Source organism: Chiloscyllium plagiosum, chromosome 23 (assembly GCF_004010195.1).
Source record: "Chiloscyllium plagiosum isolate BGI_BamShark_2017 chromosome 23, ASM401019v2, whole genome shotgun sequence".
Lineage (NCBI taxonomy): Eukaryota > Metazoa > Chordata > Chondrichthyes > Orectolobiformes > Hemiscylliidae > Chiloscyllium > Chiloscyllium plagiosum.
The window spans coordinates 45,832,180-45,847,983 of NC_057732.1; the positions used below are offsets into that span (position 1 = coordinate 45,832,180).

General features: G+C 44.3%; 1 protein-coding gene across 22 annotated transcripts in view; it reads right to left on the reverse strand.

Moving 5' to 3' along the window:
- celf2 (cugbp, Elav-like family member 2) overlaps nucleotides 1–15,804 on the reverse strand; it is an 874,451-nt gene that overhangs the window by 205,010 nt on the left and 653,637 nt on the right. For all 22 annotated transcript variants that reach the window (XM_043714095.1, XM_043714096.1, XM_043714089.1 and 19 more), the window contains one exon: nucleotides 2,712–2,908. In XM_043714095.1, coding sequence (XP_043570030.1) covers nucleotides 2,712–2,889 — 178 coding nt within the window. In that variant the 5' untranslated portion in view covers nucleotides 2,890–2,908. The remainder of the gene's footprint in view (nucleotides 1–2,711; nucleotides 2,909–15,804) is intronic.

The window sequence follows — 15,804 nt, forward strand, 5'->3', positions numbered from 1 at the left end:
TGCCATCTTTAAAAGGCCATTGTGCACACATGGTCACTCTGAGACTGCTCTGTATGGTTCCTGACATTCGCCCCAGTCATGGCAGACAGAGGGAAATCTGATACTCCCCGTTTAAAGGCAGGGTCCCGAAGGCTTTGCTGGATGAGGTGGTGCAGAGTTGGGATTTCCCCTTTCCCTATAACATCAGACCATGCCAGTCTGGTCTGGGCAGTCTCAACCATCTGGTGAAATGCCCGGCACCACAAGGAACAGGTCAATGGCCTTCTCCACTCCTGCATAGCTACCACCAGCTCCCCTCTGTTACCTCTCACACGTGCTTTCTCTGCGACTGTGCCCACGCCCCAACAAGGCTCGTGCTCTACCTTACTGTTACCTGTAACATCTTCAGCACTTCCCCTTATCCACCTAAAGTGCAACATCACCAACCTTAAACAGGCTTGCTGAGTCCTTCAATGGCAGTTGCCTGTACAGAGTGCATCACTGAAACACAGAAGCATCCTGTGCATAGACTGGAGGAGGAGTGCCATGAGAGTTCTGGCACTTGGATGCAAACGTCTGTGGGCATGGGGTGTGAATGGTCGGTGCACATAAACATCGCAAAGATGTTGGCGCACAGTGTCCAGTGAGGTGAACCCGGCAAGTAGCCGTTCTGGTTCCCATGCTGGGTTTCTGGTGGTCAGTTGGAACGGCAGGTTTGGCAAGATCACAATCCATGGTGAATCGCGTTGCTAACAAGGCATTTAATGAGCAGGAGTGAGTGTCGAATGCAAACTGCCCGCTGCCTTGAGAGAAGCTGGCCCCACCAGTGGAGAAAAGCACATAAGATGTGGCAAGTCAATCTCAATGCCAAGATGGACATCATCCCATTCTGCCACATGATAGCCCCCGACTCCGCCCAACGTCTTTTCCTCCTACAAGCTAATCAAGTTGCATACAACTAAGAGAGGGGAGCAATACTCAAAATGGCTCATGCACAGGGCAAGACTGGTGGATGAGGAGCATAATAATGCAATAGGAGGAGCACTTTACAGAAACATTCTTGAAATCTACAGAGTCACGGCCAGACTTGGAAACAGTTTGGGCTCTTGTATAGCCCCACTGCACCCTCAGGGAAGAGTGGGGCTGTAGGCCAATAACACTGCAAAACTTCATCTCGAGTAACACAAGATCATGAACCAGCGTAATTCTACACTAGGTCACCTGTTATGATGGCAAGAAACTGGAATTTTGGTTTGGAGAACAGCCAGGAATTCAACTTTTATTTTTAAGCTCCAACGCTCTAATGGGACACATTGTCAGCATTTCAGCATTAAACTTGCTCTGGAAAGGGCTTAAATGAAGGGGCACAAGGATGACTGGATAACTATGGTCTTTAGATTGTCAGCACTCTTGACTTGATCTATCTATTGTAAGCAAGTTCTCATTTGTTTGCATCCCCAGAAATCTAAACTTATTTGGAAGGGAATTTCTCCCTTATTTCCCTTCAGCACAATGGATCCAAGATGTGAAGGCTTGGTGATGGTCCCAAAGGTTTGTAATGTATGAAATAAAAAGGTACAGGAGGGGCTAATAACAAAACTAATTAAGACATAATTACTGACTTTAATTTAAACAGCACTGATTTCTAAAAGTAAGGAAGACTTGCATTATGCAGCATTTTTCACAGCCACCAGATGTCTTTATAGTCAATGACATACATTTGGAGGCTTTTTCACTATAGCAGTGTGGTAGTTCAAGTAACGCAGCAGCCAATTTGCACTCAGAAAGCTCCTGCAGGTAGTGGTGTGATAATGAGAAGACAAATGTGTCTTTGTTCTGTGGGTCGAAGGATAAATTTTGGCCACAACACAAGGGACAACTCCCCCGCTCGACTTGGAATAGTACAACGGAATCTTTTACACCCACCCAGTCAGGCAGAATGGCCCTTGATTAAACTGAAAAGCAGCATTACCGATAGTCCAGCTGCCCCTCAGTGATAGCTTTGATTTTTGTTTTCAATTCCTGGAGTGGGTTTTGAACCCAGAAACAAGGATGCTACCAACTGAGCCAAAGTTGACACATTTAATTGATTTTAATAATGCTACAATTGTTGGCTCTGGTCAACATTTGTACCTCAACTTGCGTCGAAAAAACAGGTAACAGAGTTAGTTATTTACTTGCTGCTCGCTGTGTGCACGTTGGCTGCTGGATTCCCTGCATTACAACATTCTCACAATAGCTCTGTATCTCTGGACATCATCACTGCATCACTAGAGTAGTTGACTGTTTGGAAGGCGCTTTGAGATGTCGTTCTGCTCGTAAAAGGTGTTGTCTGACCTCAGCACTCTTTCGATATAGTGTACCGTCCAAACCCCCACTTTCTCAGGACTCATTCAACGCAAAGCACAAATTGCTAGCTGCAAAATCAGCTTTTTAAACATTGCCGAATATTGTCTGACACATTTCTAGCACTGGCGGGTTTTGAAATGTCCTTGAATCTCATGTGCTGAAGCTGCCTTTTCTTCTCAGATGTTTTGCAAATCATGCATTTTACATTAACCAGAGCGATCAGAATTTAACCCATTCTGTGCTCTGCACACCACACAAACCTGTAGAACGTCGACTGAAAATGAAGAAATTGGAAAATAGAAATTCTCCAATGGGCACGTCTCTAAAGTATTTACTTCAGTAAAGAGGATATCTGCACGATTCAAATAAAACCATCTCTGTACCTTTGCTCTGTGGAGGATTCTGGCTGCGATCTCGAAGGACATTGATCTGGTACACGGTTCCATACGGCTCAAACAGCTCCTTTAATTCTTTTTCTGACCAAGATCTTGGGATCTGGCCAACAAACATCTTAATGGCATCTGGGTCTGGCTGGTCCGAGTGATCTATTGCACCATTCATCTTGTTATTTGTACCGTTACTGTTGTAGAACAAAAGAAAAACAGGTTAGAAACATATTAAGGTGGCATCCTGTATTAACATATTACAGAAAACACTGCTTTCCTGAGCAAAATGACACCGCCACCATAACATTGACATTGTCTCTTTAATACATTGGTGACTATTCCGTAACAGACGCACTGCTCTTGCATTGTCCAAGGGATAATTCACACCTGCATAGAGCAGCAGCGGAGACCTGTGCAGATGGAGCAGATCGGTGGCTTGTGAGAGACAAACCAAATGTGCTCATCAACTGTGGTGACTTCACAACTTTTGCCCACATGGCAATGCTTTCCAAAAGTGATCACAACTCAGTGTGGTGCAATAAGAGGTCATGTAAATGCAACCACAACTTGCATTAGGTAGCTTAATCAGAAGCAGATAATACAAATTAAAGTCATAACTACATATTAGTCAGCTCTCAAGTGAGAATCATTGTCACTGCAGTTAAAGTTGAGGCAAAGCGTTAAGACAGCACATGACAGGAAGTGTACAGAACCCCAAACGACTCCAATGTGCAAATTACTTTTTTTTAAAAAACAGAAGAGTTTGTTTCAACAGGGATTTGCAGTCCACTCTCTGGCCCAGTCTGTCAATGAAACAGTACCTAAGACAAATGGCTGGATTCAAGGCATATGAAAATTCCTCCTCTCTTTTTGAGAAGGTCTCAGCTTGGCTCTTTTTTTGATGCAAGCTGTTCTCTTCCGTTCCTCAACTTGGTCTTCCTGTGTCTCGAATCTATTCAACCACAAGGCCTTGTGACCGAACCACCACACACCTCTCTCAACAACAATACAGCTCTGAAATCCAGTCATCAAGAGGTGAATCGTGAAACATGCACACATGCTTCAAGCCCACGGAAAACAGCCAGTTGTAAACATCTGATAAACAAATCTTGTTTTTTTTTAAAAAATGGTTGACAAAAGCCTGCACACTTCATTAACCAGTCTGGAGCAGCTATTGAAAAGCTGCTTGAAATCTTAACCACAATGTGCTTGACAATTTTGCATACTGACCAACTCAAAATGAGTCGCAAATTTAACAAAACAACTCTTAGTTTGATAGGTCTGGGATACTCGCTGGCTCATCACTTTGACCAGCAGTAACTGGCCTTGCCCTCCCCCAGTGGAAACAGAATGTGCAATGTCACGAGAGTAGACTGTCCCTCAGCTCTTTCTGCTTTACCCTTTCTCCTCAACGTGATCACTTCAGCTGCAGTTCTGCTCGATCTCTCAATAAAATAGCTTTTATGTGCATGCAAGCCTAAACAGCAACAGGCCGATCAACCATGATGGCAACACTGCAGTGCCAAATGCATCCCTTTTGGATGTTTTACAGCATGCAGCATTCAACGGTGAATCACCCGCTGGTTAGCACAAATGGGAAACTCCACCTAATGTTATTCTCTTACTGAAAGTCAATGACACAATTGTAAACATTGACCTGACTGGGAGCAGCTAACCTAGTAGAACATGGATCTAGAGACACCAATTTTGTGTTCTTCAGGGCCTTGCACAACTAGATATATTGATATCCATCATCACCATCCAATTGCTCAAAAATGGTATCTTATAATCTGTACACAGAGTCATAGAGTTGTAACCAGACCCTTCGATTCAACTTGATAATGCCATACAGATATCCTAAATTAATCTGGTCTGGTTTGGCAGCACTTGGCCCATATTCCTCTAAACCTTTCCTATTCATATATCCATCCAGATGCCTTTTAAATGTTGTAATTGTACCAGCCTTCACCACTTCCTCTGGCAGCTCATTCCATACACGTACCACCTTCTGTGTGAAAAAGTTTCCCCTTAGGTCTCTTTTATATCTTTCCCCTCTCACCTTAAACGTACATCCTCAAGTTTTGGACTCCCCTATCCCAGGGAAAAGACCTTGGCTATTCACCCTATCCATGCCCTTCATGATTTTATAAACCTCGATGAAGTCATCCGTCAGCCTCCAACTCTCCAGGGAAACAGGCCTCGGCCTATTCTGCCATTCCCTATAACTCAAACGCTCCAACACCGGCAACATCCTTGTTAATCTTTTCTGCACCCTTCCAAGTTTAACAACAGCTTTCCTATAAGCAGGGAGACCAGAATTGAACACAGTACTCCAAAAGTGGCCTGACCAATGTCCTGTACAGCCGCAACATCCGATCCTAACTCCTATACTCAATATACTGATGCCTTCTTCACCACCCTGGTTACCTGCAACTCCACTTTCAAGGAACTATGAACCTTCACCCCAAGGTCTGTTTGTACAGGTTAGGCTTGTTTGGGGAGTTTGCAGGCAGAGGGCTATGAAGAAAGGTTATACTGGCATTATCTGCCCATTGAGCAGTGGTTAGCCAAATGGCACTGGAATTTGCCAGTAGGCAGTGGGGTCTCCTGTAGCATTGGGAGGTCAGCCAGACGTAGACAGCTGCTGGCGATGGACTATGAGGGTCATTACTCGGCTTTGAGACTATCCCTGCCTGCCTGGCCTCACATCACCCTGGAGTGCAGCTCTCCATTGATGCAGGTGGCCTGGCATCTCTGTCCTTTGTTGTAAATACGGGAATTTAGAAACACAGAAAATGTGTGGAGGAGGTCAATCAGCTCTTTGAGCCTGCACTGGTATCCAATGTGACCATGGCTGATTATCAAACTGCATCCCCTGTTCCTGCTTTCTCCTGCACATCCACCCCTCACCCTCCCAAGGCCTTACCCGGAAAGGCAAGCTGCTGCTCCTTTTGATCCAAGCCTTCCTATTGGACCTCCAGCTTCAAGGCACCCACCCTGCTGTCATTATTCAGGTGGCAGGTGAACCCTCTAGTCAGTAGCTGGCCAATTGGAAAATCATTGCTAGTTGTCTACCCTGCACAGTGTAAGGGCCAGACCCCAAACTAAAACCCTGCATTCCACCTCAATGTTTGCCTTCTTGCCTCAGAGTTCCAAAGTGAGAAACATCTCCGGTGACTGGAGGAAGAGCTTTAGCTCTGAATTCTCCTATGTAGTGTTTACATTTCCACCTATTGGATCTTGTACCCGAGAGGGAAGATAGATCCTTGGCAAATAGAAGAAGAGCCGGGGAATTCTCCCTCAGGGCCTGACCAATATTGATCTTCAAATCACTCTCACCACAACAGATTATCTGCTAAATTTCTGATTGTTGTTTGTTTGATCTGACTGTGCACAAAATGGATCTTGTGTTTCTTTTCATAGAATGGGCTCCATCTTTTATTGGGATATCTACCTGACATTGAAAGGGACAAACTCAATATACTCTGTTTTTGTTTTCCAAGACAGTCGGGGGTGGGGGTGGGTCGGGGGGAGGCGTGCGGAACTGTGATAGATTCAGAAACAACGTAGTTTTCCTTGCAATGCAGGAAGATGTTGACTCTGATCCTGCCTTCGAAGGAATTGGTACTTGAAAATCTGAAGCGCTAAAATGTCTAGAGATCAACATGCACAAGGCACCACTGTCTGATGGTCATGAGGAACAAATGAGATAAATCAAGGGACATTAATTTCAGCTGCCAGGCACAAAGGAAACACTTCCAAAAGAATGCAAGGAATCTTAGTCCTTTCCTTAAACTCTTAACCCTTACCCTGCCGAGAGATTTAAAAATCAAAAACGAGATATGTTGCCACAACTCCCCTAAGCCTGATACATAAGGGAAAGGATTTCTCCTCTATCCTGGCCCCCACAACTGATAGTTATTTTTTGTTAAGGCATGCAGTTGAGATGTGATGGATTAAGCAGGATGCAAGCACAACCGATAGCTTGGAAATTCTGCAGTGCAATTTTCGTTTGGGAGGCAGCATTGGCATCTGACATCGTTTAGGAGGTCCATCAGAAATCCATGGATTTCAGCATAAACGTCACGACCAACATGACACAGTGAGTTGAAAGCAATGCCTGTATTTGGACTCCTGCCCGGCTAACGTCCCAGACTGCTGTCAGTAATCATTTGACACATTAGCACAGTCAGTGACTAGGTGGCTCAGTACTGTCCGAATACCACAGGGATCTAGTGAGTATATGATCATGAGCACCAAAAGAACACAGCCAAACTCAACTGGCACCAATCTTCTCTGGTAATCACTTAAGTACAGGACCATCACTCACAACCCCGGGCCCATCCAGATCTTTCACATTACAGGAAGATTTGTGGTCTATCCCACTTGTCAGTTTAATAGCTCGATTCATCGTCTGCTTGGCTAACCTGCAGTTCTTTTTTTTAAAACCATCCCGTTTACCATTTCTGTCAAACTGATGTGCTTGTGTACATTTAATCATTTGCCTTTGCAATAAAAGACACTTCTTAAAAGCCTTTAGAGGATATTCATCTGGATGTAATTGCTCCATTATTAACTTGATTGCACCCAGTACTGCCTTGCATTGTGCTGAGATAACAGCTGTGTGGAAATGCCACCCCTCGCTCCCTACTCTGCGCATGTCTGTCAGCTATTCACTTGCTGGCATCTCAGGTGATTCTATCCCCTTGCATCCCTATTAACACAAGCCGAAGTTTAAACAAAGGTACCCCTTGCCCCCACCAGCTACACTGGTTGAATTCTAGAGCTCCGGCTACAGCTATCAAATTCGCAATGCCCCCTCCCTGCTACAATCCCAAATTCCTTATTTAGGAAGGGTGCAATGCAGAGGTGTAAAGGCACATAAGGAATGGTGGTAGGGCAATTGGATAGATATTAGGGAAAATGAATAGAATTACAGTACACAGGCAGAAAAGGGCATAAACATAAGCGATAAAAAAAATCTGTAGCATCTCATCCTAAGGATCTGCATCTGTGGTTTTCTATAGTGGAACCCAACCCTCAAAAGGGACCAGTCAGCTTGCATTTGTTCCAGAGGGTTAGCCCAGAGACTGAGCGCTGGAGTCCAGCACAGTGAGTATTCTACCTGGCATCTGTAGAGCTACTAATTCACAACTTCACCAAAGCAGTCACCAAGCCCTAGATGTCTAGTGGGATGATGTGTTAAGATAAGAAACAGTTCCATAAAGAGGATTTTATATTTTTTTGGGAAGCGGTGGGGAGCCCTGTGAAAAGTCGAATCATATTGCTCAGCGAGAGTGAAAACACAAATCACCAATTTCCTCTCGGTCTGATTCTCACTGAAATCAGAGTTGAGGCCCTTTGATGTACATGCTGGAGAAAGAACTTTTCCCTCGTGTCTAAGTATGTCTTCAAAGTGAATAATCCCTATTTTTAAAGATGGATTGTTACAATGATCATTTTAATTTGAATTTCACAAAAAAAACGCATGCAAGAACATACATCAAGATATTTAAAGAACATTAAATCAGGAAGAAATCCCCACGCCTGTACGAGGTACTTTTGATTGTATCCATAATGATGTATACCGCATTTCAGCAACCTACACTTTCAAACACTTCTTTCCTTTTCATTTTAATATCTTTTTGTTCTGAAGCCAAGTCTAGAAATAGTCCAATCAAGCTAACATCTGCAGTTAATCATACTGCACTGCAGTGATAACTCTGAGTTTAATATATAAACCCAGGATGGTATGGTTATATCGCAGTTTCAGTCCTACACAACAGCTTGGTAACCAAGAGTTCAAATCCTCTGTATCAAGCGGGAAGGTTTGAGAGTCACCTTCAGAACAAAATGAGCTTGCAAGTCCACGAGATGGTTGATATTTGTTGAGAGAGATCTTTGGAGGAAGAGAGACCCACTACCATCCCCTGCTCTGACCCTACTCGACACAGTTGACAGTACCATGTTAACTGAAGTGAGGGATCCAATCATTCAGTCACTCACTTTGACCGCAGGGAAGTGATGGCCTAGTGGTATTATTGCTGGACTGTTAAGCCAGCAATGTTGATACTGCTCTGGGGACCTGGGTTCAAATCCTGCCCCGACAGATGGTGGAATTTGAATTCAATTTTTAACAAAAATCTGAAATCAAGAGCCTAATGACGACCATGTCATTATTGGGAAAAACCCGCCTGGTTCACCGATGTACTTTAGGGAAGGAAACTGCCATCCTTACCCGGTCTGGCCTATATGTAGCAAAGTGGTTGACTCAACTGCTCTCTGGGCAATTAGGGATGGGCAATAAATGCTTGTCCAGACAGCAATGTCCTCATCCTATGAACAAATTTAAAAGAAAACTTAGCCACTGCACCCTGGCTTTTCACATTGTACTGACCTCACTGCAAAATCCAGTGGACAATTGACCCGATCGGTTTGGTTTTTTTAAAATAAACCCTGTAATGTACTCAGACCCATCTGAAATACTGAAGAATCAGGTCTTTCATGAGCATAACCTTCGACAAGTGATAAATGGGTAGCAATACATGTGAACAAATTGGGAAACAATTGCTGTCAGCGATAGTAACGTGGATGTTAAACACACCGGAGTGACATTTTAAAGAAGCATTTCTCCATTTAAAATAAGTGGATGTGTTACTGAGTTACATTGGCAGAAGCAGCGCCAAGGTATTTCTCTGCTCAAATCCAAACCAGCCATTTCTTACTTGAATTAACGCTTTGGTGCAACTGAAGGTTGGGATAGCTACTTTCCTCAGAGCATAGATGGTTTTTGGAATTCTCCTCCTCAGGAGGTAAGCAGAGGCTGGCTCTTGCCAAGTGAATCAAGAGTTGTAGGGTGTAGACAAGGTAGTGGAGTGGCGACTACAACCAGATCGAAGATGGGGAAGCAGACTCAAAAGGGCCAAAAGGCCTACTCTCGGTCCCAGATCCTCTGCTCCTATGAATTCCACTCGCTGAATTAGTGCCTACACTAAAAGCAGCAAAATTTAAACTCAGAAGAGCAGAATCATAGAATCCCTACAGTGTGGAAACAGGCCTTTCAGCCCAACAAGTCCATATTGACTCTCCGAAGAGTAACCAATCCAGACCCGTTCCCGTACCTCATTACTCTACATTTAACCCTGACTAATGAACCTAACCTACATATCCCTGAACATTATGGGGCAATTTAGCATGGCTGATTCACCTAACCTGCACATCTTTGGATTGTGGGAGGAAACCCACGCAGACATGGGGAGAGCGTGCAAGCTCCACACAGACACACGCCCGAGGCTGGTATCGAACCCGTGTCCCTGGCGCTGTGAGGCAACAGTGCTCATTACTGAGTCACCATGCTGGCCTGTGCCCCAGGTCAAGTATTCACTTTCCCAGTAACATCTCTCAAACCACATGCAGTTTTCTAAAACTTTGAAGAAGACGCTGCAAGTTCATCATATCAGATTCTGATTTTTGTTTTGCTGCAAATCATCACCTTTTATCAGGTTCAGGCCAAGTCACCAAACCTCAAACACAAGCTCAGAAGAGAAAGCTGGGCAGTGTGGGAGGTGGGGGATAAAAGGTGCTACTTGAATGCAGAATGATTACCCGAGTATTGTGCTGAACAAGTGACCAGACTATGGTAAGGCGCTGAGTGCTTGGGTAAATTTTCTTCTGTGTGCCCAAAGCCGCTGTTGTCTGCTGGCCTCCCATTCCCACCAAGAGCAGCAAACACATTAAGAATATGGCATTGGAACTTGTCCTGACATACATGAATTACTAAGCCTCACTCTTACCCCTCCACATCCTCTATCCATGGTTTATACAGTCTCATTCCTCATTTACGTTCCCAAAATGTATTACCTTATACTTCACTATACTTAAGATGTGGGAGTGCCAGAGTTGGATTGGTAAAAAAAAAAATCGCTTTGAAAGCTTGTGATTTCAAATAAACCTGTTGGACTATAACCTGGTGTTGTGTAATTTTTAACTTTGAATATATTAAGTAGCTTTAGCCATTTACCCATCCATCTATGAACCATACTTTCCTGAGGTCCTCACTATTTAACAAACCCCTACTTTCGTGCCAGCAACAAAATTCAAAATCGCAGTTCCTATGCCCAAGCCCATATCCGCCAGAAGTACACAGATTAAAAACGGACTGAGCGCTAACACTTAAAAACTTATTTTCAATCCCAGTAATGCATTCACCCTCCACAAGTTAAATTGGGTTTGTACTCATGAAACTACTTTCTCTTCCATACTTGCCTGAATTTTTCTATCCTGTGAGAGACAGCTACCATTCAGAAAAATCTGCTCTCCATAAGCACCGACTTGCTGTTCCTACATCCACATGATTGACCCCGATTAGCCCATCCAATTCTGAATGTGGGCTGTGCACAGATTGCGTTGAGACAGAGCGGAAAGAGATTGTAGAGGCAGGATGGAACCAAGCCAAGGTGTCATTTGTAAATGGGTTTGGATGGTGGGAGGAGTGGTTCAGAAGTCAACGCGCAGTGAAACTGGGAGGTTAACAAGAATTGGGGTGAGCAACACTTGATATAGGGTAGGAGATTGATGGCCTGCAGTTTGCGTCAGGTGGAATACAGCAAGAGGCTAGATGAAAGCAAGACTTAGTGTTTCCCAGAGACAAGCGGACAACTAATACCAAGACACAACAATTGGCAGTTGTGTTGGAAACAGCAGTCGGAGTGAGATGGAAATGGATCTTAATGGTGGGCAGTAATTTTGAAAACAACTGCAGAGTAAAACCTTTTCACGCCGCACATTACAGTTAAAAGCCCATTAAATTCATTTTTACAGCGTTAAAGGTCAGCAATAATGTTTAAAACATTGGTCTGTCTAACTTGTCACCAGGGTAACATTTTAAAATCATTTTCAGGTGGGCTTTTGCCTCAATAAAATGCATAGACTAGGCAACGAGCTCTTATGTAGACTTGTAGCTTTTCTTTTGTACACTTTTGTAACTTTCCTATGTTAAAGCAGCTGCCCGAGCCATGCTCATTAGGTGGGACAGGACGGCAATAATTTAAAAATCCCAATGAAAGCTCAAAACATTGCTTTGATTCAAAAATAAATTAATGAGATCTGAGCTTATATGTAATAAAATCAAATACTGTGGGGAAAGAATCAAATTGTAGAAGACTCATATCAGACTCTCAACATTAACACTGTTTCACTCTCCACAGATGCTACCAGGCCAGCTGAGTTTCTCTAGCACTCCCTGTTTTTTATTTGTGTTTATATCGAGTTGGCAACATGGGTCTAGCTACTGGGCCATTCACAATAACAGATCAAACTTCGCAAAAGAGTTACTGAACTCCAATGAGACCCTGTTATGATTCAGACATTAGCAATTTTGTTATTCTTTTAATAAGAGTAAAGTAGGAGATCCAGGGAATTTACCAAGAGAATAAAGCCACAAGATTGCACAGTTTGGAACAAATAACAATAAATTTTACCCTACATGTTAGAACACTAATGCAACATGTACATATCTTATATTCTAACACCCAGAATTAATAAATGACAAATAAAGGGTAAATTCACTGCGAGTGAACAGACCACACCCAACAAAAGCAAATTTGACACAACCTATGGATTTCACAGCAATTCTCCTCCAACATTAATAACACAGTTGATCATCAAATCTCACAAAGAAATACAATTCTTCACATTTGCTGATCTGGCTTTAAAATATCTTCTAGTGCTGATCCATCATGCTCTCCCAATAACTGCTCCCATTCTGGTGAATCACTGTCCTTTCTTGGCTTTGTGTTTCCCTGGGTTCCGGAAATTGCACTTCAATGCTTACTCACAGGCACAATTCCAGCTTTTCACTGACAACTGGCTTCACCAAGCCAGAACCAGCCTGAGCTTTCTTCCCCACCCCCACCCCAACCCCAAGCCCTGTACTTACTCAGACGATTCAAGCAAATACTGCCTGAGGGGTTTTCAAACCCCACCTTTGGCGGGGATAAATTGTTAGTGGCACACTGCTTGTTCTGAGCTCCCATAGCTACTGGGAACTTTCCAGAAACCTAACTTCAACATTTAGCTGCCTTCTAGTTCCTAGAATTCTTGCCAGAGTCCGACAGCACAGAGAATTGTCCCATGACTTCACGTCGATACCCCTATGTGGAACCAATGTAGTTTGGTTGCCTTCTCAGCAGGACAGCTCAAAGCATCACTGCCCAACTTTTCTCTCACACACCCACTGGCCTCCAGTCTCATTGCCTGCCACCTTTAAACTCCTCAGTGATCAATGAACCGCTCTGAGTGACCAATTGAATATCTTTTAATTAGCCCTGTCCCTATTTCTATGCAGAACTGCATGGAACTAATATTTTGGAACAAGCAAATGTAACAACTCCCTGGATTGGAGAATGCCCTGAAAGCTGGCTTCGGCAGCAAAAAGATTGTTTACAGAAGAAGGATTGACCACACCCTGTTCCTGCACATTCGCTCATCGAGTATGCTTCCCTAAACGCGGCTGTGGGAGCATTCATTCAGTGGCCAGAAGTTAAAAACAATTGAAAGTTTTATAAGACCATAAGACACAGGAACAGAAGTTAGGCCATTCAGCCCATCGGGTCTGCTCCATCATTCAATCATGGCTGATAAGTTTCTCAACTCCATTCTCCCACTTTACCCTCATAACCCTTGATACTCAAGAACCTATCTATCTCTGTCTTAAATATACTCAATGACCTGGTCTCCCCAGCCTTCTGTGACAATGAATTCCATAGATTCACCACTCTCTGGCTGAAGAAGTTTCTCCTTATCTCCGTTCTAAAAGGTCTTCCCTTTACTCTAAGGCTGTGCCCTCAGGTCCTAGTCTCTCCTACCATTGGAAACCTCTCCTGAACATCCACTCTGGGTGTTGTGAAATCGCTGTGTCTCTATCTCATTTTGCTGAGGCTGGTAACTACATTTCTGGGAGCAGTGGGTCTGGGAAAGCAGCTCCCTCAAACTATCTGTCTTCTTTCATCAGCTCTGTTAACGGGATAGAAATCAGCATCTGTAAATCATATGGGCCAAACTGATGGTCTATTGAACATCCAGCACAATATAGAGTATCATTGGAGTCTATTTTCTATTGGGGCCAAAGCAAAATATTTGGCCATTGTCTGACCTCCATTCTGCAGTGGCTTTATCACTTCTCAGGCACTAAGGCCAGGAATGAAGCATGGGATGATCCAGTTATAAATTTGTAGTACACTGCAGCCAGGAGTCGTGAGGAGAGGTTAAGATGAGGCACTGCTAAGTCCCAAACTGATGAGGATTTAAAGATTTGCGTAACTTACCAGAAGATTCCACTATAAAAATTGACTCTTTATCTGACCAGCTCAGAAATTCATAACCAGTAGAAAGACATAGAACAGTTAACAGCATTAAAAAGCAGAGACTGTGAAAAGCCATTCCTGCAAACAAGAACATTCTTCTCAGAGCTTGTTTACAAACTGCTCCCCATAGATTGTGACGTTGCTATACATTCTGGAGAGAAATTCTGCCACATTTCTTCTGGGTCTTCTTAACTACTCCCCAAGACAGATCCTTTCAAGCAAAACAGTGTTTCAATACTCAGCTATTTAAATCTGGCTAGTTGCCTTGACAGTTCTGTGCTTTCAGCCAGAGTTGCTGCGTTTATTAGCAATGGGAGAAAGTGAGGACTGCAGATTAAGGAAGGTGCGCCAAGCAGGCTAAGATAAAAGGTAGGGAGGAGGGGCGTTGGGAATACGATAGGTGGAAGGAGGTTAAGGTGAGGGTGATAGGCCGGAGAGGGGGTGGGGGTGGAGAAGTCGGGAAGAAGATTGCAGGTCAAGAAGGCGGTGCTGAGCCCAAGGGTTGGGACTGAGATAAGGTGGGGGGAGGGGAAATGAGGAAGCTGGAGAAATCTGCATTCATCCCTTGTGATTGGAGGGCTCCTAGGCGGAGGATGAGGCGCTCTTTCTCCAGGCATCGTGTTGCCATGGTCTGGCGATGGAGGAGGCCAAGGACCTGCATGTCCTTGGCGGAGTGGGAGGGGGAGTTAAAGTGTTCAGTCACGGGGTGGTTGGATTGGTTGGTTGGTGCGGGTGTCCCAGAAGTGTTCTCTGAAACGTTCCGCAAGTAGGCGGCCTGTCTCCCCAATGTAGAGGAGGCCACATTGGGTGCAGTGGATGCAGTAAATGGTTTGTGTGGAGGTGCAGGTGAATTTGTGATGGATATGGAAGGATCCCTTGGGGCCATGGAGGGAAGTGAGGGGGGAGGTGTGGGCGCAAGTTTTGCATTTCTTGCGGTTGCAGGGGAAGATGCCGGGAGTGGAGGTTGGGTTGGTCGGGGGTGTGGACTTGACGAGGGAGTCGTCTGATTCCTGAAGAAGGGCTTACGCCCAAAATGTCGATCCTCCTGTTCCTTGAATGCTGCCTGACCTGCTGCACTTTTCCAGCAACACATTTTTCAGCATTTATTAGCTGCCTCTTGCCATGTAAGAGGTGGTGGAATGATGACATGGAGTGTAGGGCAGTAAAACATTCAAAGACCCTCATCACTTGATTGGTAAGAGCTTTGGCAAGGATCATTTGGTAAATTAAAACCATAGTTCCACTGAATCATAGGGCTGGTCTCTCATCAGAGAGAGGTGACTGGTGATAGGTTAAACTGAAGGTCACCACACTCCAGGCAAGGGAAGATGTTGAGAAGGAGATTCCTCGATGGTAATTTCAGCCAGTGCAGGAACTGACCCAGCATTGTTCATATCACTCTGCCTCATAGCCTAGCTATCCAGCCAACCGAGCTAATGAATCCTCATTGCTGACAAAGTGCCTCAGTGTTAGAAATGAACCCCACAGTGGAACACCATACGTGTAACAGAACAAATCTCACTAGGTTGTGGGACGAGAGAGAGAGAGGTGCAGCAACAGTGTCATCAAAGCAAAGAAAGAATTACCGAGGGAACAACTATGATTGGCAGGACATTTGATGGTTTTTCTCTCACCCCACACCCCCCACCCCCAACAACCCTGATCCTTAAGTAACTGTCTCTGACTAATTGCCGAATGAAGTTTTCCAAGCTCACTACAGGACTGTT